The sequence below is a fragment of the Erinaceus europaeus genome, chromosome 23 (assembly GCF_950295315.1).
Source record: "Erinaceus europaeus chromosome 23, mEriEur2.1, whole genome shotgun sequence".
NCBI lineage: Eukaryota > Metazoa > Chordata > Mammalia > Eulipotyphla > Erinaceidae > Erinaceus > Erinaceus europaeus.
Window position 1 is genome coordinate 14,785,386 of NC_080184.1, and position 27,623 is coordinate 14,813,008.

At 61.2% G+C, this 27,623-nt stretch overlaps 1 protein-coding gene across 4 annotated transcripts in view; it reads right to left on the minus strand.

Moving 5' to 3' along the window:
* Window positions 1–514: 514 nt before the first annotated feature.
* The window catches only part of UNC13A (unc-13 homolog A), a 44,553-nt gene continuing 17,444 nt past the window's right edge, over window positions 515–27,623 (minus strand). For 2 of the 4 annotated variants that reach the window (XM_060182262.1, XM_060182261.1), the window contains 21 exons: window positions 23,836–23,999; window positions 22,784–22,934; window positions 21,962–22,030; window positions 21,230–21,319; window positions 20,482–20,616; window positions 17,817–17,950; window positions 17,418–17,503; window positions 16,814–16,940; window positions 15,799–15,895; window positions 15,518–15,661; window positions 14,188–14,274; window positions 13,698–13,775; window positions 13,517–13,605; window positions 11,948–12,100; window positions 11,445–11,568; window positions 7,161–7,217; window positions 6,876–6,956; window positions 6,520–6,667; window positions 3,703–3,795; window positions 2,437–2,596; window positions 515–1,241 (listed from right to left, as the gene is read on the minus strand). In XM_060182262.1, coding sequence (XP_060038245.1) covers window positions 941–1,241; window positions 2,437–2,596; window positions 3,703–3,795; window positions 6,520–6,667; window positions 6,876–6,956; window positions 7,161–7,217; window positions 11,445–11,568; window positions 11,948–12,100; window positions 13,517–13,605; window positions 13,698–13,775; window positions 14,188–14,274; window positions 15,518–15,661; window positions 15,799–15,895; window positions 16,814–16,940; window positions 17,418–17,503; window positions 17,817–17,950; window positions 20,482–20,616; window positions 21,230–21,319; window positions 21,962–22,030; window positions 22,784–22,934; window positions 23,836–23,999 — 2,568 coding nt within the window. In that variant the 3' untranslated portion in view covers window positions 515–940. Of the gene's footprint in view, window positions 1,242–2,436; window positions 2,597–3,702; window positions 3,796–5,289; window positions 5,347–6,519; window positions 6,668–6,875; window positions 6,957–7,160; window positions 7,218–8,315; window positions 8,346–8,866; window positions 8,906–11,444; window positions 11,569–11,947; window positions 12,101–13,516; window positions 13,606–13,697; window positions 13,776–14,187; window positions 14,275–15,517; window positions 15,662–15,798; window positions 15,896–16,813; window positions 16,941–17,417; window positions 17,504–17,816; window positions 17,951–20,481; window positions 20,617–21,229; window positions 21,320–21,961; window positions 22,031–22,783; window positions 22,935–23,835; window positions 24,000–27,623 lie in introns of all 4 variants that reach the window. The other 2 variants (XM_060182258.1, XM_060182260.1) reach the window with 2 other exon arrangements.

The following is a 27,623-nucleotide window of genomic DNA, read 5'->3' on the forward strand; positions in this document are numbered from 1 at the left end:
TTGCTGGGGTCCCCACATTTGCCTCCTGGCTTTGAGTGAACTCCTGGGGTCCTTGGCTAAACTCTTGCTCACGCTTGGAGCCTCCGTCTCTTTCTGCTCTTTCCTGCCTGGAGAATCTTGGGGCGCAGCTGGGTCTAGGAACCCCCAACTCCTCACTCCTGTGCATTTGGTTTATATTTCTGGCTGGAAGTCAAGAGTTCTTGGGGTGTCCGCCTGGAGGTCCCAGGGCAAAGGTTGGAGGGCAGGGGTCGGGCTTGGCAGCCAGAAGTGGGGGGCAGGGTTAGTGGGGCCCCCATTCCTTGTGGGAACGGGGTAGGGATGAGAGTTCTCCTGAGGAGGGTTAGCAGCAATGGGGAGCTGTGTGGGGTGGCCCCCAGCTCAGCCCCCCTGTCCATAGGGGTGCAGGAGGAGGGGCGAGACCCTGGGCCCCCGTTCCACGCTCGCCTGTGCTCAGTGGGGTGACTGGTGGGAGTGGGGCTGCGCCCAAGGGCGCATGTGCTTTTGAGACCCACCCTCCCCACCCGTCTCACTCTTCCCTCTTTTAGCACAAACAGCACGAAGCTCTCGGGTCCCTGGCCACCAGCATCCCGGGGCCCCAGAGACCCCACCCGGGACCTCCCACCCACCGCAGGGAGCCCAAATCTCCATGTTTGGCAATTGGTCTTGGAGCCCGAGGCCTGGGGTCCCCTGTATGGCTTTCCAGGGGACAGGAGGGACCCCCCACCCCAGGCCCGCAGACCCAGCTGGAAGGCAACCGGCCACTGGGCGTGGCCTCAGAAGGGGCGGGGCTTCCAGGCGGCGAGGCGGCTCCCATTCCACCGCGCAGCCCCGCCCCCGCCCCGGAGGGTCCAGCACGCAGGCGCAGCCTCATTTCCATGCAGCCCCGCCCAGAGGCTCTAGGCGGGAGCGCAGGCGCAGTGCCGCCCGCCCGTCCACCCCGCTAGGGCGCAGGCGCGGCACCGCCCTCCTCGGCCGAGCGCGTGTCGGACTTGAGCTTGACGAACTCTTTGGCCACCTCGTCGTTGCTGCGCTGCGACAGGATGCGCAGCACCGTGAGCCCTGTGTCGTCCATGTGGATGCGGCGGCCGAGGGGCAGCCAGCAGGCGGCGCTCCCGCGCTGGGCCAGCTCCCGCAGCTGCAGCACCGCCAGCCCCACCGTGCGGTCCTCGCGCGCGAAGCAGTAGTCCTTGACGCACACCTGCAGCTCGTAGCACTCGGGGCCCGCGTCGGCGCTCAGCGAGCTGCGGAGGAGGGGAAGGGCGGGGTGGGACACGCCCACTCAAAGACATGCCCATCCACCCCAGGGTATGCCCCCCCCTATGGCCACCCAAGACCCGCTCCCTGGGGACCGCCTATGGCCCGCGGGGCACGCCTGCCAGGACACGCCCACAGGCCACAGGACACGCCCACCCAGGACGTGCCCGGTCCAGACCATGCCCATCAATCTGTGGACACGCCCAGTGGAATGACACCCTGGGAACCAATAACTGCCCAGCGGGCATGCCCATCTCAGAAGACACGGCCACTGCCCCCACTCATATGCCCAGCAGGTCATGATCACGCCCACGCAAGTCACATCCACAGAGGCCTTGCACGCCCACCACCATCCCGCGACACGCCCACCAAGGCCGCGCCCTCCTGTGGCCACGCCCCCAGCCAGCCTTCCTGAGCCCATGACCACGCCCAGCGCGAAGCAACATCCCCCAAGGCCACGCCCACCACCGAAGGCTTAGCCCCCGTGGCCACGCCCTCCGCAAGGACCTGCTCGCTTAGGGAGACGCCCACCACTGTGGCCACGGCCCCCACGAGGACAGGCCCACCCCAAGGCTGCGCCCGGCGATCTTTCAGGACACGGGCACTTTGAGGGGTGCCCACTCCTGCGCTTCCTGTAGCGGGGCCCACAGCTCCACATGGGGCACGCCCACTCAGCCCTAGCCCGCAGTCCTTACGCCACGCCCACAAGCGCGATCCACCAAGACAGGAGCCCTCCGAGCACGCCCACAGTCCTCCCAGAACCCACTGCGAGGGCCTTCGCACAGGCCACGCCCCTCCACGGCGTGCACCTGCCGGCCCCGCCCCCACAGCGGGGTCTCCCGTTCTACCCCATTCTACCCACAAGGGCGCACCCGACTCTGCACCTTTAGGCCCCCTTGGCCACGCCCCTTGTGCGGGCCCCACCCACTGCCAGGCCCCAGCCCCCACGCCTGGACCAAGCTCAGCCTTGCGCCCCAGACACCCAGGGGTGTGATCCGTCCCATCCCAAGCTCCTCTCCGACCTGCTGTCCCCAGGACCCCACCTCCAACATCGAACCTGCTCGCCAGAACCCCACAACCCTGGGCGGGACTGGGGTGGCGAGCCATCATTGTAGAGGCTCCAACCCTCATATGACCCCTCCTTAGGCTGCCCCCCCCACCCCTGGGCGCCCCCAGACTCACAACTGGAAACTCTCGTTGTACTTGGGGGCCCAGCTGTTGTTCTTGGACTTGGTGGCGAACTTGCGCTTCTTGTCGCTGAGCTGCGGCCCGATGATGTTAACCTCGATGAACGGGCGGAAGATGCCGGACGTCTGCCACTTGAGGTCATTGGCGGCCACCACTGTGTTGGGGATGTGGGGGGCAGAAAGAGATCGGGGCTCAGGGACGCCTCCCATGAGTGGGCCCCAAAAGACTGCATCTCCCAGCGTGCTCCGGGCGCACAGATCGCGTGGCCCCGAGTGGCTGAAAAAGACAGCGCGTCCTGGCGACAGGTCAGCCCCCTGCACCGGCTGAAGCCCCAGGGCTGCGGGTTCAATCCCCCACACCACCTCCTGCCCGAGCCGGCACCGTGCCCGCCTCTGTTATCACTCAAATCTCCGTAGTGAACGAGGTCTTGAATCTGCCCCTTCCCTGAGGCAGAAGGAGAAGACGGGGAGGAAAGGACCAGCAAAGGTGACTGCGGAGAGAGTGCTCACAGGGCAGGGCGTCTGCTCTGTCACACGAGGCCCCGGTTCAAGCCCCAGCACCACACGGGAGGTGCTCGGCACCAAGGGAAGCTCCAGGGCTGTGGCATCTGACTTAAAATTGTTTTATTGTCATTATTTGTTAGCTAGAGGCAGCCAGAAATGGAGCGGGGAAGGGGAGATCAGTGAGGAGGAGAGACAGAGAGACACCCGCAACACTGCTTCACTATTTGTAAAGCTTTCCCTCTGCAGGTGGGGGCCAGAGGCTTGAACCTGGATCCTTGTGAATTGTAACATGTGCTCTCAACTAGGTGTGCCAGCACCTGGCCCCAGTGTCTGACTCTTTCCTTGGCAAGGGGGCAGCAGCAGTCCCAGCTTGCTTAGAAATCACAGGAAAACCAGAAAAACACACGGGAGAGTGGGTGCAGGGGAGAGGGGGTGCTTGTTTTGAAGGTTGATGGATTTGAGAGGCAGAACTACAGCATCGCTTGAGTCATGGGCCGCCGAGGACCAGACCTGTGACCTCATGGTCAGGAGTCCAACACCGTCGGATGCTCCACAGTCCAAATCCATCAACTTTTTTTTTTCTTTGCGCATAGATCCAGCCATTCCTGAAGGTGCCTACATTGGCATTTTCGTCAAGAACGCTCGGTCCTGCTGAAGGCAGCAGGAGCCAGACCTCGGAGAGCCTCGTGCATCCTGGCACCGGCTGTGAGTGCCCCCCCACTCGCCCGCCCCTCCCCACCCCACCCCCAGGACGCACCTTTCACCGTGACCTTCTGCTCCCCGGTGCCTGGGTGGGTGAACAGCTCCACATGCACCGAGACTTCACCCACGGGGTCCTCCACACCTGAGCCTGAGTGGAGCAGGGTGGGTGCTGGGTGTGAGTTCTGTCCCTCCACTGTCCCCAGGAGGGCCCGGGCCCAGCCCACCCACCCACCCACCCACCGGCAGTCCAGGGTCGCCAGGCCTGCCAGGATGGCTGTGAGGATGGCAGGATGGCTGGTGCCCAGGGGACGCTCTGTCTTGCTGTGTGACCTCACGCGGAGAGCTTGACGTCTCTGGGCCTAACACATGTCCGCCCTGCTCCCCGCCCTGTGGAAACCCGGAGCTCCGCTCCCTGTGCCAGATCACAGCTTCTGCGGTGGGGGCCCCCTGGACCTCGGGCCTTGAGCCCGTGTGCCTGGGCGGAGGCTGTGGCTTCCATCTCTGGCACCTCCACAAGCCCGAGCTGAAGGGGGCGCTGGGTCTGGCAGCCCATGACGCCGACTCAAACCCTCGCTGGCCTCTGTGACTCTGGGAAGCACAGCCTGGTAGGCCGGGGGACCCTGGACTGCCAGCCCCTCTCCCTCCAGGCCCCTCCCTGACCCCTTTCCCCAAGCTCCCCAGTCCGGAGCGCCCCATGCATGGGGGGGTAGGGTCAAGGAGTGAGGGTGGGTGAGGACATGGCTCAGTCCGAGGTCGACCCGGGTACCTGAGGGGTAGAGAACCCTGGAGGCTTGTAACCCAGCGGAGGCGTGCACCCCGCCTCTCCCCCGCCCCAGGCCATGGTCCCTGTGCCACCCGCCACATGCTCCCACCCAAGGCTGAAGGTTCAGAGCAGGCTCCAGAGGGCAGACTGGGGGTGCCGGGGTGGGGGCCGGTCAGGTGGGGTAGAGCCAGGCCAAGGCTAGTAAGGGGGGCGGTGCCGGGTGCCCGGGCCCAAGGTTTGCTGGCTCCAAGGGGGTGTCCTGCTTCTGTCTCTCTGCTCCAGCCCGTCCCCCCCAACCTGCAGGGGAGGGTCCCCTGGACACATGGCCTCGACTCCCACTGACAGCACCCTCATCTCTCATCCCCTGGAGAGAGAGTTGGCCACCCCCAAAATTGGAGTTGGATGGGGTGTTTCTCCAGCAAGGGGAGGCCGCCACCCACAGGGACCAAGACACAAGGATGGGACACATGTGAGGAGGGGCGGCCAGCGGCCCCAGGGCAGAGCTGGGGGTTCCATCAGGGGAGACCCCAGTTTGGGAGGGACCCTGCACCCCGTCTCAGAAAGAGCTGCTGGAAGCATGTGTGCGTATGTCTGTGTGTGGGGGATCCTCGGCTCCAGGCCTGGGGAGAACTTGGGGCTGCCTGTCTGGGTGCTCCTCCATGGGGGACCCCTGTACGGCCTCATAGATGCAGACCTGAGGGAACCAGACCCCCACTGTCTCCGCTGCTGCCCCCTCCCCCGTGGAACCAGCAAGTTGTCCTTCCCCTCGCCCCAGGGGGGTACTGGGGTCCCCGCCGAGGCCAAAGGACCGGGCGCCTTACTAGCCGCGAGGGCGGGGGCGCAGGCACCGGGCGGGGTGCGGGAGCGCCGGACACCTACCCTTCTCGGGGTAAATGTCTTCACTAAGAGTAAACCTAGTCCCTCGGCCACCATGGACTAAGGGGGGGGGCAAGCGCGCGGGAGAGACAGAGAGAGACACGTCAGCGGCGGGAAGGGCAGATCCCCCTGGGGGGCTGGGGCGCGGGGAGGGGGCGCTGGGCCCAGCCGTGAAGCCCCCCACACTCTCCAAGGGGAGACCAGGACTCTGGGGTCCCCCAGCCCCAGCTGCTGTGTGAGCTCAGAGACATGAGAGAGTCAACAAGAGAGAGACTGGGCGGAGGGTAGATAGCATAACGGTTGTGCAAACAGGCTCTCATGACTGAGGCTCCAAAGTCCCAGGTTCAATCCCCCGAACCACCATAAGCCAGAGCTGAACAGTGCTCTGGTATAAAAAAAAAAGTTAAAAAAAGAGAGAGAGAGAGGTAGCTGCCTCTCGGCCCACCCCGCCCTTCACCAGCCCCTCTTCAGGACCCTGTTGCCAGGAGCCCCGTCCGTGTGGCTGCCAATCATCCCAAGGCCCCGCCCACCAAGACGGCAACCACTCACTGCCCTTGCAGCTGCCAGTCATCGAGAGGCCCCATCCACCCCAGCTGTCAATCACTTTCTAGCCCACCATCCCCTGCCCACCATTTCCAGGCTGTCCAGCATACGACCCTAGGAGCTGTCAATCATTCCCTAGGCCTTCCCATCACAGAAGCCTCGCCCCTGAGCTGTCAATAGCTCCTAGGACCCAGACATGGGGGTCCAACCAGCCCCCGGGAGCTGTCAATCACGCTCCTGGGCCCATGACATCACAGACTGCCTAGCCGCTGCAAGGCCCAAATGTGGTTAGAGCCTCCGCCCACCCCAGGGCTGTCAATCATTCCCGAGCCTCCCCACCTACCTCCCTGGACCCGCCCCTGGGAACTGTCAATCACACCCCACCCCACCCCCATGCCAGGAGCTGCCAATCACTTCCAGGTCCAAGCGTCAAGACCCCGCCCCCAGGAGGCGGCACTGCCCATTACATCACAGGGAAGCAATGGGTGGGGCTTCCCGGTTGGATTCACAGGGCTGAGCACGCCCACAGGGCGGGACTTCGCAGAGGCGTGGCTTCACACTAGGACAGGCCTTCCGAGGGGTGTGGCCTCAGGGGCTCGGCCTCTCACAGGGCAGGTCCTTTTGGAGGCGTGGCCTCTTCCCACGGGGCGGGGCGGGGCGGGGCGGGGCGGGGCTCCCCGGGGCCCTTACCCTGGGCGGCCTGCGTCTGCACGAAGGTTTTGATGAGCAGGTCGGTGGCCTGCGTGTAGAGGGACAGGGCGTAGCGCAGGGACTGCAGGTCCGGGCTCTTCTCCAGGAACGCCTTCTTGAGCCCCACGCCACCCGCGTGGAAGTATTGCTGCAGAGCGGGGACAGGGTGCCGGCGCTGAGGACCCCACGCCCCCTGCCTCCAGGGCCTGGCCTCAGGCCTAGAGCGCTCGGTTTGGCTTGTCAGCGGACTCCTAGGCCTCCCTCAAAACCCGCCTTCTTCCAGGACGCCCTCCCGGACTCCTCCCCCAGCACCCCAGCACCCCCCACCCCGGCCCTGGCCCACAGAGGCCTCTCACCTTGATGGTGTCCAGGGCCAGCTCGACCACGGCGCACTGCTTAGGGGTCAGGCTCTTGGCTTCTTCCCGTACCATGTGGTCCTGAAGGATGGACAGAGGGGCCGAGTGGCTGTGAGCTCTGCCTGTCTGGGGGGAGGTCCCTCAGCAGGCAGACATGGGTCTGTCTGTCTGTCTGCTCATGACAGGCCCGAGTTGATGGCGTCCGTCTGCAGCAACTTCCTGCCCCCTGGGCCTGGGAAGCCTGTCTCACTCCGGTGCCTGCCCTCCTCCCCCACCTGGCCTCACCTTGAGTTTGGACAGCTGGCCCAGCTCCTTGGCTGCGCTGAATATCATCTGGGTCCCCTGCAGGAACATCAGACACCGCAGGTTGAGTGCAGGGCTCCACCCCCACTACCCGGCACCCCTCCAAAGTCTTGGGGCAAGGCCTGAGTCTCTTCTGTGTCCTGGGGGGGGGCAGATACAGAGCCCCCGGCCCGGGGAGCGCTAAGGACAAGGGGCGAGCTTGTCCCCCAGAAGCCCCAGTCCCCCGGATGGAGCCCCTGGTTCCTGGGGCAGAAAGAAACACAGCAGGATGGGGGAGCCCCAGACGGTGGCTATGGGGGCTCGCAGAGACCAGTTAGGGGGTCTTGAGGAAACCGGGGCTCCCCTGAAAGCCCCACTCCCAGTCTCGAGTCTGTTTGTCCCCTGGAGGGGTGTACCCCAGTCATCTGGGGGTGTCTCTTTGAACCTTTGCACAGAAAACTCCGGTCCCTCCCCCCAACGAACGCCTCAGGACCCATCCCGCAGCCCCTCTCCCCGCCCCGGCCCCCAGACCCCAGCCAGATGGCATCCTGACTGTGGTTCGAAACCACCCGAGGCTGTTGTGTGGCCCTGGGCCAGCTGCTTAAACTCTGTGGTCAGCTCTCACTTTCCCATCCGGAGGAGGGAAATCCTGTCAGCTTCCTGGCTCTGCCGGAAGGGTGACTCTGTCCAGCACCTGGGCCCCCTAGTGTCAAGGTGACCGGAGGTGCCCGGGGCGGGGGGAAGCCCAGCTCTGTGGGCTGAGCCACAGCCTGCCCTCTGTGGGCCTCAGCTTCCTGGCTTGGCTCCCACAGGGTGCTCTCCTAAGCTTGGGGGGGCTTGGCTCCTGGGGTGGCCTGGGGGTCCCCCAGAAGGGCTAGTGGGAGTGGGGGGCTCTGACACGGGGGGGGGGTTCAGCTCCCGTGAGCGGCCCTCAGCCTGACCACTCTGCTCTGTTCTGTCATCCCCCTGCACCCTTCCCACCGAAGCCCCCTCGGCCCTCCACCACCCTCCCAAGCAAGCCAGACAGACACAGGAAGAAGAGACTGACAGATGGGGTTCACAGAACACCCCGCCCAGGGAAGGCACGGACCACAGAGGTGGGGGTGGGGGGAGTGGTTGGGGGGGACAGCCAGACAGACGGGGACAGGCCGGGCTTACATCTGTGTGGCTTGGCAGTTTCGCCCTGCCCTGCGGAGAGAACCAGGAGGTCAGCGTCCGGGGGGCACCCTGTCCCTGCCCCTGCCCAGGGGCCCCTCCCAGGGCTTGAGCTTCCAGTTGGGGACCCTCTTCCCCAGCTTGGCCCGGTGGGGCTCGGGGGACAGACCGTTAAGATGGGGGCACACCCAGCCCCCCACGACTAGCAGAGCCTACAAGGACACTCCCACAAGCAGCGCAACTCACGCTTCTCTCGCACAGCGCACAACACAGGCAGCAGCCCACGGGCTGCCCCTTCTCCTCAGGATCCCTCGGTGGGGCGGGGGGACCCGTGACAGGCTGAGCAGCCCTGGCTGTTGTTATTGCAAGAGGCAGGGAGCTTGCATGGGGGGGGGCTGTCTTGTCTCTGGCAGCCGCTTTCCCGGGGCTGCACGAGGACACCCGACTCCTGCCCGGACCACCAGCTGGTGCGCACACTCGAGTACACACGCACACACTCGAGTACACACACACCCTGGAGTCTGGGGCCCCGGCAGAAACGAGGTGGACGTTACCTTCTCTAATCCCTTGCCATGTTTTCTCAAGAGAGTGCCCTGCAGAGACAATGTCACAGGGTGATCAACCCGGCGGGTGGGCGGGTGAGGGGACCCGGGGCGGCCACATGGGTACTCACAGGGCCAGGGAGAGGGGCTCGGCAAGGCGGCTGATCTAGTGTGAGTGACGAGCCGAGTCGGGGGAGAGACAGAGCGACAGAGGGGGCAGAAAGGAGAGAAACAGAGATGGCTGGGAGAGACAGAGCCCGGAGACAGGACCGAGACACCAAGAAAGCCAAAGAAAGCACCAGAGAGAGAGGGAGGGAGGAAGAAGGCGCTGAAATCGAACCCGTCCACATCTACTGAGACAGGGGTCCCGGGGCCATGGCAAGGCAGCCGGCTGAGCGTTCAGACAGACTTAGTGCTGAGCCCTGATTCTGAGGGGCCACAGGGCCCCCCCTGCACGACCGAACACAGACCCCCCCCCAGACCTCTACACCCACTCCCTAAGGATGCTCCCACGACGGTCCCTGCGGGAGGCCTGGTGCTCAGGGCCTGGTACTCCACCACCAAGTGGAGCAGCCTTGAGCCTGAGGTGAGCACTGGGGGACTTTTGAACAAGCAGGGGGGGAGGGGGGTCTTGTGAACTAGATGTATTTACATCGGGCCGGGGAGGCAGCACAGGGGTTCTACCAAACAGACGGTCCCGCCTGAGGCTCTGAGGGCCCTGGTCAGCCACAGCTCTGTTAAAATAACTACGACGTGGTCCAGGAGGTGGCGCAGTGGCTAAGGCACTAGATAGTCAAGCATGAGGTCCTGAGTTCGATCCCTGGCAGCACATGTACAAGAGTGATGGCTGGTTCTTTCTCTCCTCCTATGTTTCTTATGAATAAATAAATAAATTCTGAAATAAAAATAAAATAACTATGACGACGACTACTACTAATAAGGCTGGGAAGGCATCACAGTGGGTCTGTAAACGGACTCTCCTGCCTGAGGCTGTGAGACCCCAGGTTCAATCCCCAGCACCACCATCAGCCAGAGCTGAGCAGGGCTCTGGTATTTCTCTCTGTATCATTAAAAGAAAAGACATGACGGGGAGTCGGGCTGTAGCGCAGCGGGCTAAGCGCAGGTGGTGCAAAGCACAAGGACCGGCATAAGGATCCCGGTTCGAACCCCAGCTCCCCACCTGCAGGGGAGTCGCTTCACAGGCGGTGAAGCAGGTCTGCAGGTGTCTGTCTGTCTCTCCTCCTCTCTGTCTTCCCCTCCTCTCTCCATTTCTCTCTGTCCTATCCAGCAACAACAACAACAATAACTACAACAATAAAACAACAAGGGCAACAAAAGGGAATAAATAAAAAAAATAAATATGAAAAAAGATTTAAAAAAAAAAGACATGAAACTGTGAAACATGTATTATGTCTTCACAGGAGACAGAGGAGAGAAACCCAGAGCCTCGCTCAGGAACATGTGATGCCACGCACGGAACTCAGGACCTCACCCCTGCCCACCGCACCCCTCTTGGTTGCACCCTCTCTCCTGACAGAGCCCCCCCGCGGCCACCGCCCTGCGCGCCCAGAGGCCCCGGCTTGTGAGTCTGATCACACCAGCCCCCGGCAGCCCAGCCGCTCTGGGGTTGGGGGGCGGTGCTGGCAGGGAAGGTGGGGTCTGAGCGCCCAAGCCCCCCACCGCATGTGTCCCCTATGGACCTGGTGGGGGTCCCAGGGCTCCCCTGTTCTGAATGCCTTGCTGCTCTGGAGGGACTCATAGTCCTGGGGTGTGTGGCGGACGACTTGGGCCCAGAATGGGTGGGCTTAAGGGTCTGGCGGGGGCTCCCTCCCGGCCCCGCGCCCGCCCCGCCCATACGCCACCCCTGACAGACAAGGGGGGCGGGAACAGGGGCGCAGGGTGGGGAGGGGCAGTGGGTGGGGAGGGGGCACAGGGGGGCCAGGGGGGCGGGAGGGACTCGGGCTGCGGAGGGGGCAGTGGGTGCGGCTGGGACACAGGATGGGTAGGGACAGTGAGTGGGGGTGGTGGGTGGGTGCAGCCGGCCTGGAGTCCACACAGAGAGCGGAGGAACGGACGGACAGACAGACGGACAGCCGGGCCTCTACTTACGATCATCTGTCAGCCGTGGGGGGGGGGCGGCGGGGGGAAGGGGAACAAGTCAGTGTGAGTGGGGGGGGCTGAGGGGCAGGCGCTGAGGGGACCCCCCGGCCAGCCTGGATCCGAGGCCCACACCTCCCCCACTGTCGGGGGGCCTCTGGGGGTCCCCCCTCCCCAAACCTCCAATCCACTCAGCAGCGTCTGCCCTGTGTCCCCAGCACCCCGACTCCTGACCCCGCCAGCACCTGGATCCTCGCAGGAGGGCTCCCCACGTGCCCAGGGGCCTGACCTCTCTGAACCCGAGCCGCGGGCGCCCCTCCGGCGTCACCCCCCTTCCATCTCCGAAGGGCCCCGAGGTCCTGCTGGGCGCCCGCCGCCCCGTGCCCACCCTGACTCCGCCACCCCATTCTGGGTGGCCTCTGACCCCGAGCCCGGCCGACCCGGTGGTCCTTGTCGGGTGACCCCTGACCCCACCGGCGGCCGCGGGCCTCACCGTTTGGTCAGTGAGCGGCGGCAGCACGACAGTCCTCTCCATGGTGTTCATGACCAGGCGCCACAGCTCTTTCAGGACCCGCTTCAGCACCGTCTTCTCGCAGATCTTGGCGAAGAGGGTGAGGCTGTGGGGAGGGCGGCACACGCGGCTCAGGGCCCCGGGACGCGGGGGTGCGGGACAGCCCTGGCTGGGCTCTGCCCATTGCCCTACTCTGCCTCCCGCCATCTTCACACGCGGTCCTTTCCAGGGATGCCCTCCACCCACCTGATGCCTGTTCCGCCGGCCTTGCCCCAGCCTGCAGAAACTTAGCCACCCACCACCCACCCATCCCATCCCCCAATTCACCCATCCGCCCATCCCAGAATTCATCCATCCACCCGCCATCATCAGCCATCCAGGACCCACCCACGCCGACATCACCCAGACACCCTGCGTGCCCCCCACCTGCGGACCACCATCCCAGCCCCGTCCCCCCGCAGGCCCAGGTCCGAGCCACCGCTCACTTGCTGTCCAGCAGGTCCATGATGGGCTGCAGCACGTTGTCGGCGTCCTGGGCCACGCTGCTGCATGCGCTGGCCGGAACGTTGCCGGTGCCCTTCACCTGGCCCAGGATGTCCCCCATCTGCTTCACGCACTCCTCGATGTGCGGCTGGAAGCTGTGGGGAGGAGCCAGCTCAGGCCAAACCCCGGAGTAGGCACAGGGACACTGGGGGCAGAGGGAATCCCCCCTGGGCAAGTCAGCCACGGGGTGTCGGGCTCGGCCCCCCCCGGGGGGGGGTGCAGAGACAACTGCTCAGCCGGAAACACAGCGGGCGAGGAGGTGGTGAAGTCAGAAGATCCCAGCCTTTCACACTCCATCCATCTGTCCATCCACCATCACCATTTTCCATCATCCATCCATCATCCATCCATCACCCATGATCCACCCTCCAACATCAACCATCACCATCCATCATTAGCAATCATCCTCCTCCATCAATCTATCATCCTCCACCCCCTCCCCATCCATCCATCCTCCATGATCCATCCATCATCCACCATCTATCATTCATCTATCCATTCATCCTCCATGATCCATCCATGATCCATCCACCATCCATCCTCCATCCACCATCCATCCTTCAGGATCCATCATCCATCCATCCATCCTCCATGATCCATCCATCCTCCATGATCCATCCATCCTCCATCCAACATCCATCCTCCATGATCCATCCATCCTCCATGATCCATCCATCATTCATCCTTCAGATTCCATCATCCATCCACCATGATCCATCTGTGATCCATCCATCCATCCATCCCCCATGATCCATCCCCCATGATCCATCCCCCATGATCCATCCATGCATCCATCCTCCATCCTCTATGATCCATCCATAATCCATCCATCCATCCTCCATGGCCCACCCATCATCCATCCATCCATCCACCATCCATCCTCCATCCACCATCCATCCTCCATGATCCATCCATCCTCCACCCATCATCCATCCTCCATGATCCATCCATCCTCCACCCATCATCCATCCTCCATGATCCATCCATCCTCCACCCATCATCCATCCTCCATGATCCATCCATCCTCCACCCATCATCCATCCTCCATGATCCATCCATCCTCCACCCATCATCCATCCTCCATGATCCATCCATCCTCCATCCATCATCCATCCTCCATCCAACATCCATCCTCCATCCATCATCCATCCTCCAAGACCCATCCATCCTCCATCCATCCTCCAAGACCCATCCATCCTCCATCCATCCTCCAAGACCCATCCATCCTCCATCCATCCTCCATCCATCCACCATCCATCCTCCATGATCCACCCATCCTCCATCCTCCATGATTCATCCACCATCTATCCATCCATCATTCTCCATGATCCATTCATACTCCATCCATCCTCCATCCTCCATGATCCATCCATCCTCCATCCAACATCCATCCTCCATCCACCCACCATCCATCCTCCATGATACATCCATCATTCATCCATCCACCATCCATCCATCATCCACCATCCATGCTGCACCTGCCACGTCCGCCCCACCTGGAGCTGTCCCACCTGGTTGCGAACACGCGGCTGAGCTCATCCAGGACGTTGTTGAGTTTCACCTGGAGCTCCTTGAGGGTGTCACTGGCCTCGGCGTCCAGCTGCGGGGGTGGGGGGGCTGGTCAGGGCTCTCCTCCTGAGGACGTGGGGGGCTGAGGCTGGGGGGGGGAGTGGCGACAGCCCCGGGCCTCACCTCCTTCCCTCCCATGGCCTCAAACATCTTCTCCAGCTGCACTCGGAGCTGCTGGGTGTTGTTCATGAGGATACAGGGCTGGGGGTAAGAAATTGGGGGGGGGGGTTCAGGCCTCAGGATGCCCCACAGTGCCTCCCCCAACCCCTGGGGAGCCCAGGAGGAAGCTGGGGTCCCTGGGACATCTGAACTGGGGAGACGTTCAGGACTGAGTTCTGGGGTTTCTCTGGGGCTGGAGGGAGGCCTGACCCCTCTGGCTCTTCCCCGGTGGGTCGGGGCTGCATGGCTGGGAGAGGCAGGCTGAGAAGGAGTCCTGGTTGTGACCCGTTTCTCCTCTGGGGGACGCCCTGGTTGGCACATTCACACAACACTCCCCGCAAGCCAGTGAGGGCTGCCTCTCTCCCCCAGGCGCTACCCCACCCACAGCCTGGGGAGTGGGGAGTGGGCCCCAGGGTGCACAGCAGAGGGGAACAGGATGGCGCCCCCAGGTCACCACTTTCTCCTTCTCCTTGGAGGCGCAGTAAGAGGCGAAGTCCTTGGAGATGATGTCGGCATACTGCAGGAGCACGTTGCTGATGGTCTGGGGGAAGCAGGGGCAGGGGTGAGGCGGGACTCCCCACAGGGGTGAGGAGCCCCAGTGATGTCATGGAGGAGCCTGAACCCGGGGGTGCCCCAGGGCACTGCCACCACTGCGAGGGGGTGCCAGCTGGTGACGGACCTGGTGATTTTCAGTCAGAACCCTCCTCAGGGCGACCGGCCAGCCCTGAGCTGGAGTCCTGCCCTCGTGGCCCCCACAGGCCCCAACTCTCGGGCAGTGACCCCAAGTTCTCCTCCCCAGGCAGGTGCAAGTCTGCTTAACTCCCAGTTCTGTACTTCAGCCTCAACAGTCCAGTTAAATCCCTTTTGAACTGGTGATGCCAAGCCCAGCCCAGCCCTCCCCGCCTCAATGCGGCTCTGACCTCCAACACCTAGACCCCAGCTCCAACCTTTTGCAACTCTGTGACAGACAGAGACAGAGACAGAGAGACACCAGAGCACTGCTCCCTTGACTTTTGTCTATCTTGCTGTGTACTGCCAGGGATCGAACCCAGGGCCTCACACATGCAGGGTGGCTCCAGTCTCGGTGCCATCACTGGATCCAACCTTGACCTCCTCCCCAATCTTGACCTCCACTTAACCCTTGACCCCCAACCAAACCCTGTTCCCACCCCCAACCTGCCCACTTATTTAATAACCAACTACCCACCTGCCCACCATCATCCATCATTCACCATCAGCCGCCTGCCATTAATCATCCAACATCCACCCATCATCCATCAATTATCCACCATCATCCACTATCCATCCACCATCTATCCATCATCCATCACTCATCCACCATCATCTGTCACCATCTATCCATGATCCATCCATCCATCATCCATCCACCATCCATCCATCATCTACTATCCATCCATCCACCCATCCATCATCCATCACCCATCCTCCATCGTCTGTCACCATTTAACCATGGCCCATCCATCCATCATTATCCACCATCCATCCATCCATCATCTACCATCCATCCATCACCCAACATCCTCCATCATCTGTCACCCTCTATCCATGATCCATCCATCCATCATCCAACATCCTCCACCATCCAACATCCCCCATCAGTTATTCACACACAGAGTACACACCCACCGTCCACCCACCATCCTTCAGCGCTGAGTTCTGCGGGCTGGCCCAGCCCCCAACCCCTGCACGTCGACAGCTCCTTCCTGCCCTTCACCCCACTGCCTGGCCCCGAGGGACTCCACCGGCCGGCTGCACCCCCCAACCTTGGCGAAGCGCCTCATGTAGTGGCCCACGATCTGGGGGTCGGGACACTCAAGCTTCTTGATGATCTCGAAGCTCTGGTTGAGCTGGGAGAAGACGTCCACCACGGAGCAGGAGAACAGGGCGTGCTCCGAGGTCTGCTGGAACTGTGTGTGGGGGGGAGGTGCTCGCAAGGCCAGAGCCCAGCCCACCCGCACCTACCCCGGGGTGGGGGACCCAGGAGAGCAGATGTGGGGACTCGGGCGTCTGTGGGGCAGAGACGGGGACGCCTCTCAGAGCTCACCCCGTCCTTCTTGTCCCGCTCCAGGGCGCCATGTAGGAAGTCCCGGGACACCTCCTCATTCTCATCCAGCCACTGGATGACAAAGGGTTCGAACCACCTGCAAGGGAGAGGTGGGGTCGGGCTCTCATCACCCCAGATCTCTGGGGACCCCATAAGCAGGTGGAGGTTGATCAGAGCAAGGCCTTCCTCTCGGAGACCCCAACACAGCACCGGATCTGCAGAGGGTGACCCCCCAGTCTGTGCTCAGCTCAGCCCAATGGCAGATAGATACGCTGTGATCAATCCCCAGCCCCTTCTCCTCATGGGGAATCTTCCAAGGAAGCACCGATGGATGGGGGCACAGGGGATGGGAGGAGCTGGGTGGTGGGTGGATGACAGATAGAGGATGGATGGAGGATGGGTGATGGATGGGTGATGGATGGTGGATGGTGGATGGAGGATGGATGGAGGATAGTTGGAGGATGGATGGTGGATGGATGGATGATAGATAATAGATGATGGATGGATGGATGACGGCTGGATGCTGGATGGTGGATGGATGATGGATGGTGGATGATGGATGGGTGATGGATGGAGGATAGAGGATGGATGGATGGTGGATGGCGGATGGTGGATGGAGGTGGTGGATGGCTGATGGGCAGTGGAAGGCCAGGTGGAAATGGATGGATAGTGAAAGGCATGAGTGGATGCTGAAGGAATGGTGATGAGTGATGGACGGGCAAACCGTGGCTGGATGAGTGGTCAGTGTGTGGGTGGTCTGCAGAAGGTGGGTGAATGGACGATGGTGGGCGGTAGGGCTGATGGTGGAGTGGTGACTACCGGACGAAGGAGTGGCAGATGGCCAAGCAGATGGAGGGATGTCTGTCTGTCTGTCCGTCTAGGCACTCTTCCCTGTCCTCATCCACACCAGGCGTCAGCCCCTCACTGCCCGCGTTCAAGGAGCGCTCACCCCCGGGCACTCACTTGGGGTGCTCGTGCTACGTGCTCACACAGGGTGCTGGTGCTGAGTACTCACGTGGGGTACTCGGGCACCCGGTCCTGGAAGGCGGGCAGCTCGGCCACGTACTCGTTGTGCAGCCACTTGACCTTGAAGTGCAGGTTCATGTAGTCGGCGCTCTTGCATAGCCGGTGCCTGTCGTGCTCTGGGGGAGGGCGGGGCTGAGCCGGGGGCTGATCCGGGGGCGGGGCTGATCCGGGGCGGGGCTGTGCAGGGGGCGGGGCTGAGCCGGGGGCGGGGCTGTGCCGGGGGCGGGGCTGATCCAGGGCGGGGCTGTGCCGGGTGTGGGGCTGATCCGGGGCGGGGCTGATCCGGGGGCGGGGCTGATCCGGGGCGGGGCTGATCCGGGGCGGGGCTGATCCGGGGGCGGGGCTGATCCGGGGCGGGGCTGATCCGGGGGTGGGGCTGATCCGGGGCGGGGCTGATCCGGGGCGGGGCTGAGCCGGGGCGGGGCTGATCTGGGGCGGGGCTGAGGCGGGGGCGGGGCTGAGCCGGGGGCGGGGCTGAGCCGGGGGCGGGGCTGAGCCGGGGCGGGCGCACAGCCGGGCAGGGCTGGCCGGGCCCGGGGTGGGGCAGGGCAGGGCAGGGCGGGCCGGGCCGGGGTGGGGCGGGGGCCACTCACCCTCCATGGCGTACTTCATGTCCTGGGCAAACAGGTTCCACATCACCTCTGCACTGATCTTACCCACGTTCAGCTCCTGAGGGAACCTGGGGAGAAGGCAGGGTCCCGCACTGTCCCTGATGCCAGTGGGGAGCACAGACCCCGGCGGGACCCCACCCCCAGGGCAGGCGGCACCCCTGCCGCTCCTCCCTGACACGCAGAGTGGTTCTGCTTCTCCAGAACCTCACCCGCCTTTCCCCGGTCCCCAGGCATCCAGCATCCAGCATCCATCCATTATCTATCCATTTATCCGCCAATCCAACTATCCATCCACCATCCAGTCATCCATCCATCGTCTCCTCCCTCCCGCCCGCCCTCTCCCCTCTGTTTCTCCCCGTCTCTGAGTAGCCCGGCGCTCACTGGTTGAGGCAGGGCGTGTAGGAGTTCTTGTCTTCCTCGATGATGGACACGATGAGGGTGATCAGCTTGGACCAGAAGTCCAGGTTCTTGATGCTGGGGCCCTGCTCTTCCGGGGGCACCTCTCCCTTCTTGGCCTGCGGGTGGGGCAGAGCTGCTGGCCGCCAGGGGTCCTGGGTTGTGCCACCATGGGGAGGGGGGCAGGAGGCAGCGGAGGAGGGCGCCCCACATCTGCGGCCTGAGCTGGGTCCACTGGGCTCCCGACCTGGCTCGAAAAGTCAAGTGGGGAGCCAAGGGGTGGCGCACCTGGTTGAGCGCTCACACTACAGCGCACAAGGACCTGGGTTCGAGCCCCTGGCCCCCACCTTAGGGGGAAAGCTTCATGAGTGGTGAAGCAGGGCTGCAGGTGTCTGTCTCTCGCCCCTCCCTATCTCCCCCTCCTCTCTTAATTCCTCTGTCTCTAGCCAATAATAAATAAAACAAAAAGATTTTTTAAAAAGTCAAGTGGAAACAAGGGCAACAAAAGGAAACGAAATATTATTTTAAAAAAGTCAAGTGGATTCAACACAGTCAAAAAACGCAGGTTCAAGGGAGTCGGGTGGTAGCACAGCGGGTTAAGTGCAGGTGTCGCAAAGTGTAAGGACCCCGGTTCGAGCCCCCGGCTCCCCACCTGCAGGTGAGTCACTTCACAGGTGGTGAAGCAGGTCTGCAGGTATCTGTCTTTCTCTCCTCCTCTCTGTCTTCCCCTCCTCTCTCCATTTCTCTCTGTCCTATCCAACAACAATAAAACAATAAGGGCAACAAAAGAGAATAAATAAAAAACAAAAACGCAGGTTTGCCCAGCCCAGTGGGGTGGAGGTCGGGGCCCTGAGCCACTGGGCAGAGCAGAACCAGACGTAGCCAGATGGAGTCACACCCCAAGGAACGTGGGCAGACAGGACGCAGTCAACTCCTCCAGCAGCTTCAGTGAAAACGACGCAGAGACAGCGCCTTGAACCCAGCCCAGCCCAGCCCAGTCGGGCTCAGCTCAGCCCGAGGCAAGTCAACACAGGGGTAGACAGAATTCAACTGATGGGCGGGACCCGGCGGGACCCACCCACTCAACCCCACTCAAGGGCCTGAGGCCCACGCAACCTACCGGTAGCCAGATTGGCCCAACCCCCTGGAAAACGCCACCTTGCTGACCCCACAACCCGCCATCCCTTCTTCACGTGGCCCAGATCGATGCAAACAAGAAGGATCCGAACTCAACCCGAGTGAATGGAAATGGGGGAGTGTCTCCACTCATAGGTCTCAGCCCTCAAGAGCCACGAGAGCCAGAACTTGCGCCCGGTGAACCGCAGATCAGCAGAAGGCACGTGGCTACACCGGGACCAAGAGCAACCCCTCTAAATCCGTTCACCCCAACCTCCTGACAATTCTGACTTGGTGGAACACTGGTTAACCTGAGTGGGTAGGCTCAACAATTTGTTTGGCTTTGTATGTTAACTCTCTTTTCAGCCACCAGGTTCCAGATGCCATCAGGATGCCGGCCAGGCTTCCCTGGATTGAAGACCCCACCAATGTGTCCTGGAGCTCCGCTTCCCCAGAGACCCACCCTGCTAGGGAAAGAGAGAGGCAGACTGGGAGTATGGACCGACCAGTCAACGCCCATGTTCAGCGGGGAAGCAATTACAGAAGCCAGACCTTCCACCTTCTGCAACCCACAATGACCCTGGGTCCATGCTCCCAGAGGGCTAGAGAATGGGAAAGCTATCAGGGGAGGGGGTGGGTTATGGAGATTGGGTGGTGGGAATTGTGTGGAGTTGTACCCCTCCTACCCTATGGTTTTGTTAATTAATCCTTTCTTAAATAAAAAAATTTTAAAAAACACAAAAAAACCTGAGTGGGTAGGTGGGAAGATGGATGACGATGAATGATGGATGGATGGATGGATAGATGGGAAGATGGATGGATGGATGGATGATGGGTGCTGGGTGGATGACAATGATGGATGGAAGGATGATGGACAGATGGAGGATGACATCTATCATCTGGTAGATGTGAATTGATGGATGGTGGACGTTGAATTGATGGATGGATGGTGAATGAAGTAACCGGTAATGGATGGATAGCAGTGAACAGAGATGAGAGAAAGGCAGAATCCACCTTCTTGTCCTATCCAGCAGAAGTCCAAGCCGAGGGAGGGGCACTGCGGGCTTCCAAGACCCCCCCACTATCCCCCCTGCCATGTCGACTGTCATTTACACGCTTTGCCTTCTCACGAGCATCCACGCGTTTCGAGTCTCATCAGCCATCCTGGGGGCTGACTTGTGTGGACACACCTCAAGCTAGTGAAGTGACCTGGACGCCACTCTCCTCAAGCTCTCTCCCCACAGCGCACTTGCTGGCTGTGCTCCATCCCGGGCGGGCACAGCAATGCCGCCAAGCCCACAAGGCTCAGCCAGAGCCAACTTGACAGTTGCGTACGTACCAGACAGCGAGCACCTGCTTTCGCCTAGGGCTCCCGTCTCATCAGGCCTCCATCCTCTGGAAATGTGGGTCTCGGACCCCATTCTACAGGGGAGGCTCCAGGGTGGAGGACAGGGGGAGTCCCTCGACCGGGCAGGGATCTGGAGGGCAGCCCGGGGCCCTGATGCCCCACCCCTGCCCCCAGCCGGGTGCTCACCGGGTCTGTCTGGTACTCCCGGCTGTAGAGCTCGTGACAGTTGTTGAAGATGTACTCATAAGTGGAGTTGAGGCAGGCCTTCACACAGTCCTTCACCACCTGGCTGGCTCGGGGAGGGCTCTGGAGTTCTTGGACCTGGATGGGGCATGTGGGCGGGGGCACAAAGCGAATGAGAGGTGCCCAGAAACTGCCTCCCAGGTGTGTGGGGGGGTTACCAGAGGTGGTGGAGCAGAACAAAGCAGAGGGTCTCTGGGGGAAGGTAACTTTATACTCAAGCTGCTCAACTCAACTGGACTTACTAGGACTGGAGTCATGGCTGATTGAACTTCTTAAGTGATGTAACGGGTACTGAACCCAACCCCAACTCAACTGAATGGACGCTTACGTAACCCAACCACCCAGCTTCTCCCTTGGGTCAACTCAAGCCAGGCAAGTGGAATTGAAACTCAACGCAATCCAATTTAATCCAACTGAACTCAACCGGGCACCATTTAAGCCAACCCTTCCTACCTCAGGGCAACTCTAGCCAGTCAAGAGTGATTTTAATTCAACTCAACTCAACTCAACTCAACTCAATTCAACTCAACCCAACCCAACCCAACCCAACACAACACAACTCAACGCCATCTAAGCCAACTCTTCCTAACTCAGGCCGTCTCGACCGAGTCAAGAACAAGTTCGCCCCCCAAACTCATCAAGCATCTCAGAGAATCCTCCTGGGACAGCTGGTGGGACAGGGTCACCCTACCTTCATCCGAAAGAAGGTGATACTGGTGAGAAGGTCCACGGTGGACTTGAGATCCTGGAGTCTCTCTGGGCTGCTGGCTGGGAAGTTGTTCTGTGGGGAGAGGTAGGCGATCGCCCTGACCCTCCGGTGAGGGTCATTTCCGCATGTGAGAGGTGTGGTGTAGGGACAGACGCACAAGAGCCCCTCATGCTTCAGGAACTGGGGGAATGGGTGGGTGGGTGGGTGGGTGGGTAGGCAGGTAGATGAGAGGATGGAATGGGTGGGATGGAATGGATAGGTGCGTGCTGGGTGGATGGCGGAGGGTTGATGAATAAACTATACATGAGTTGTGAGTGGATAAAAAATGATGGATGATGGGTGGATGATGGATAGATAGTAGATGATGAATGATGGGTGGATGGATGATGGATGGATGATGGAGGGATGGATGGATGGTGGATGATGGAGGATAGCAGATGGATGATGGATGGACAGTATATGATGAATGATGGATGATGGATGGATGGTGGAGGGATGGAGGGATGGAGGGATGGATGGATGGTGGATGATGGAGGATAGCGGATGGATGATGGATGGACAGTAGATGATGAATGATGGGTGGATGGATGATGGATGGATGGTGGAGGGAGGGATGGATGGATGGATGGATGGATGGTAGTGATGGATGGATGATGAATGGCAGGTGGGCAGGGTCAAGCGCACAGCGCCCTCTAGCAGCCCACGCGCCCTCACCCGGTACATGGACAGGTCTATCCTCAGTGAGTTGTGCAGCTGGTCCAGGAGCTTCACGAAGCGCTCTTTCTGCAGAGAGGGGGGCAGGGGTGACGCGGGCAGGGGCTGGGGGTCTCGGGCAGCTCTCCAGGCAGCCGCTACGCTGGCCAGTGCTGACTTCTTACGCTCGGGTGGCCACGGGCTCAGGGTCTCAGTGGAGACGCAGCCGAGAAGCCTCCCTGATTCAGTTGTTCCAAATCTCTACTTTTAGTTACTTGTTTCTTATGATTTGGTTTTTGCCTCCAGAGCTATCCCTGGGGCTTGGTGCTGGCTGGAGGAATCCCCTGCTCCTGGTGACCCTTTCTTTTCTTTCTTTTATGTGAATGGGACAGAGAAAAATAGAGAGGGGAGGGGAAGGTAGAGACGGGGAGAGACAGAGACATCTGCAGCCCTGCTCCACTGTTTTTGAAGTGTGTCCCCCTGGCCCCACAGGTGGGGTGGAGGCTCAAACCCGGATCCTTGTGCAAGGCGGTGTGTGCTTAACCGGTGCACCACCAGTAGACCTGGTTCGCTGTCTCTCTGACTTGAGAGAGAGGGCAGGAGGCTGCAGGACGTGGCTGCATGGCCCCTGGAGCTCCCCCAGGGCTGTCCAGGTGCCGCGGGCGGCCAGGCCCCCTCGTGGCAAGGTGTGCGCTCTGCCCCCTGAGCTTCTCCCTGTCCTGGCTACCATCGACTCCCTTCTCGTCCATTCTCCCCTTCTGCCATGTGTGAGGGGGGTGGGGGTCAGAGAGTTTGGCCCTCACGGCTCTGTGACCCCCTGCCCCCGCCCTCCCCGAGACTGACCCCAAAGTTGGAGGCGGCGAAGCGGTCGGAGGCGGACACGTTGGTGGAGGCGGTGGTGTGCGCGTAGTAGGCGTTGATGTTGGCGAGCAGCGTGCTCATGACGGCTGGCACGCCCGGGCACATGTACTTGGAGGACAGGCAGGCGAAGTGGCTGCGGGAGGAGTGGCGGCTGTGGCCTCGACCCCGGGGGTCTCCGGGACAGCCTGTGAGACCCCCGCACCCTCCGCTGCCCAGTGGCTTGGGCCGGTTCCAGCCAGCTGCCTGCCGTCCACCATCCATCCACCCGTCCGCCACGGCCCGGCCAGCCAGCCGCCGTCCGTCCTCGGTGACCCACCCAGCGGCCACCACTATCCGTCTGTGCGCACACAGCCCTTCACCCACCCACCACCATCTACCCTCCATCCCTCCGCCCACTGCGTCCCGAGTAGTTTGTCTCGCTCTGACTTAGCCCATCCCTCGCCTCTGCCCTTTGTCCTTATCTTTCCAGTCCCCCCATGACACATCCCCCGCTCCCCCGTGCTCCTCTGTGGCCCCCGCCCACATCACAGTCGGGTAGACGGACTCCCGTTGCCTCCCCCCGCCGCATCCCCCCCCCCACTTCGCGGCCTGGTAGATGGGCTCCACCCCCTGCCCCTGACATCACGGCCCGCTAGATGACTCCACTCCCTGCCCCCCTGACGTCACGGCCTGCTAGATGACTCCACCCCCTGCCCCCTGACGTCATGTCCTGGTAGACGGACTCCACCCTCTGCCCCCGCTGACGTCAGGGCCTGCTAGATGACTCCAACCTCTGCCCCCGCTGATGTCATGGCCTGCTAGATGACTCCACCCCCTGCCCCCTGTCATGTCCTGGTAGACGGACTCCACCCTCTGCCCCCGCTGACGTCAGGGCCTGCTAGATGACTCCACCCTCTGCCCCCTCTGACGTCAGGGCCTGCTAGATGACTCCACCCCCTGCCATCACGGCCTGCTAATGACTCCACCCCTGCCCCAGCTGACGTCAGGGTCTGCTAGATGACTCCTCCCCTGCCCACTGACGTCACGGCGCTCACGTCATGGCCTGGTAGATGGACTCCACGCCGTAGCGCATGGCGAACTCGTCCACGATCTCCTGCGCCGTCTCGTCGTAGTAGACCTTCCAGGCGTCGTCGCCCTTGGCGTCGGGGATCCTCACCACCCCGTTGTTCTGCACGTCTGTCACGAAGTGGAACAGGTTCTGCCGCAGAACCGGGGGGCAGTGGTCACGGCGGGTGGGGAGCTGGGGCTCTGGGACCTCCGGTCTGGGCTGATCAGCAAGGCACCGCCAGCCGCCGCGGCACACACACACCCAGCCACCCGACACACCCCTGCCGCCTCCCTCCTCACCCCTTCGCACCCACCTTCCATCCATCTGTCCATCCCCCCAGCATCCACCCACCACCCACCCATTCTCTATCACTGCTTATCCGTCATCCATCCGTCCTCCATCCATCCGTCCATCCCCCATCCACCCATGACCCACCCATTCTCTATCACTGCTTATCCGTCATCCATCCGTCCTCCATCCATCCGTCCATCCCCCATCCACCCAAGACCCATCCATTCTCTATCGCTGCTTATCCGTCATCCACCCGTCCTTCCATCCATCCGTCCATCCCCCATCCACCCATGACCCACCCATTCTCTATCGCTGCTTATCCTTCATCCACCCGTCCTTCCATCCACCCGTCCATCCCCCATCCACCCACTACCCACCCATTCTCTATCACTGCTTATCCTTCATCCACCGGTCCTTCCATCCATCCGTCCATCCCCCATCCACCCATGACCCACCCATTCTCTATCGCTGCTTATCTTTCATCCACCCGTCCTTCCATCCATCCGTCCATCCCCCATCCACCCACTACCCACCCATTCTCTATCACTGCTTATCCTTCATCCACCCGTCCTTCCATCCATCCGTCCATCCCCCATCCACCCACTACCCACCCATTCTCTATCGCTGCTTATCCTTCATCCACCCGTCCTCCATCCATCCGTCCATCCCCCATCCACCCATGACCCACCCATTCTCTATCACTGCTTATCTTTCATCCACCCGTCCTTCCATCCATCCGTCCATCCCCCATCCACCCATGACCCACCCATTCTCTATCACTGCTTATCCTTCATCCACCCGTCCTTCCATCCATCCGTCCATCCCCCATCCACCCATGACCCACCCATTCTCTATCGCTGCTTATCCTTCATCCACCCGTCCATCCCCCATCCACCCACTACCCACCCATTCTCTATCGCTGCTTATCCTTCATCCACCCGTCCTTCCATCCACCCGTCCATCCCCCATCCACCCACTACCCACCCATTCTCTATCACTGCTTATCCGTCATCCACCCGTCCTCCATCCATCCATCCATCCCCCATCCACCCACTACCCACCCATTCTCTATCACTGCTTATCCATCATCCATCCGTCCTCCATCCATCCGTCCATCCCCCATCCACCCATGACCCACCCATTCTCTATCGCTGCTTATCCTTCATCCACCCGTCCTTCCATCCACCCGTCCATCCCCCATCCACCCATGACCCACCCATTCTCTATCGCTGCTTATCCTTCATCCACCCGTCCTCCATCCATCCGTCCATCCCCCATCCACCCATGACCCACCCATTCTCTATCGCTGCTTATCCTTCATCCACCCGTCCTTCCATCCACCCGTCCATCCCCCATCCACCCACTACCCACCCATTCTCTATCGCTGCTTATCCTTCATCCACCCGTCCTTCCATCCATCCGTCCATCCCCCATCCACCCATGACCCACCCATTCTCTATCGCTGCTTATCCTTCATCCACCCGTCCTTCCATCCACCCGTCCATCCCCCATCCACCCACTACCCACCCATTCTCTATCGCTGCTTATCCTTCATCCACCCGTCCTTCCATCCATCCGTCCATCCCCCATCCACCCACTACCCACCCATTCTCTATCACTGCTTATCCTTCATCCACCCGTCCTTCCATCCATCCGTCCATCCCCCATCCACCCATGACCCACCCATTCTCTATCGCTGCTTCTCCGTCATCCATCCGTCCTCCATCCATCCGTCCATCCCCCATCCACCCATGACCCATCCATTCTCTATCGCTGCTTATCCGTCATCCACCCGTCCTTCCATCCATCCGTCCATCCCCCATCCACCCATGACCCACCCATTCTCTATCGCTGCTTATCCTTCATCCACCCGTCCTTCCATCCATCCGTCCATCCCCCATCCACCCATGACCCACCCATTCTCTATCGCTGCTTATCCTTCATCCACCCGTCCTTCCATCCACCCGTCCATCCCCCATCCACCCACTACCCACCCATTCTCTATCACTGCTTATCCTTCATCCACCGGTCCTTCCATCCATCCGTCCATCCCCCATCCACCCATGACCCACCCATTCTCTATCGCTGCTTATCTTTCATCCACCCGTCCTTCCATCCATCCGTCCATCCCCCATCCACCCACTACCCACCCATTCTCTATCACTGCTTATCCTTCATCCACCCGTCCTTCCATCCATCCGTCCATCCCCCATCCACCCACTACCCACCCATTCTCTATCGCTGCTTATCCTTCATCCACCCGTCCTCCATCCATCCGTCCATCCCCCATCCACCCATGACCCACCCATTCTCTATCACTGCTTATCTTTCATCCACCCGTCCTTCCATCCATCCGTCCATCCCCCATCCACCCATGACCCACCCATTCTCTATCACTGCTTATCCTTCATCCACCCGTCCTTCCATCCATCCGTCCATCCCCCATCCACCCATGACCCACCCATTCTCTATCGCTGCTTATCCTTCATCCACCCGTCCATCCCCCATCCACCCACTACCCACCCATTCTCTATCGCTGCTTATCCTTCATCCACCCGTCCTTCCATCCACCCGTCCATCCCCCATCCACCCACTACCCACCCATTCTCTATCACTGCTTATCCGTCATCCACCCGTCCTCCATCCATCCGTCCATCCCCCATCCACCCACTACCCACCCATTCTCTATCACTGCTTATCCATCATCCATCCGTCCTCCATCCATCCGTCCATCCCCCATCCACCCATGACCCACCCATTCTCTATCGCTGCTTATCCTTCATCCACCCGTCCTTCCATCCACCCGTCCATCCCCCATCCACCCATGACCCACCCATTCTCTATCGCTGCTTATCCTTCATCCACCCGTCCTCCATCCATCCGTCCATCCCCCATCCACCCATGACCCACCCATTCTCTATCGCTGCTTATCCTTCATCCACCCGTCCTTCCATCCACCCGTCCATCCCCCATCCACCCACTACCCACCCATTCTCTATCGCTGCTTATCCTTCATCCACCCGTCCTTCCATCCATCCGTCCATCCCCCATCCACCCATGACCCACCCATTCTCTATCGCTGCTTATCCTTCATCCACCCGTCCTTCCATCCACCCGTCCATCCCCCATCCACCCACTACCCACCCATTCTCTATCGCTGCTTATCCTTCATCCACCCGTCCTTCCATCCATCCGTCCATCCCCCATCCACCCACTACCCACCCATTCTCTATCACTGCTTATCCTTCATCCACCCGTCCTTCCATCCATCCGTCCATCCCCCATCCACCCATGACCCACCCATTCTCTATCGCTGCTTCTCCGTCATCCATCCGTCCTCCATCCATCCGTCCATCCCCCATCCACCCATGACCCATCCATTCTCTATCGCTGCTTATCCGTCATCCACCCGTCCTTCCATCCATCCGTCCATCCCCCATCCACCCATGACCCACCCATTCTCTATCGCTGCTTATCCTTCAT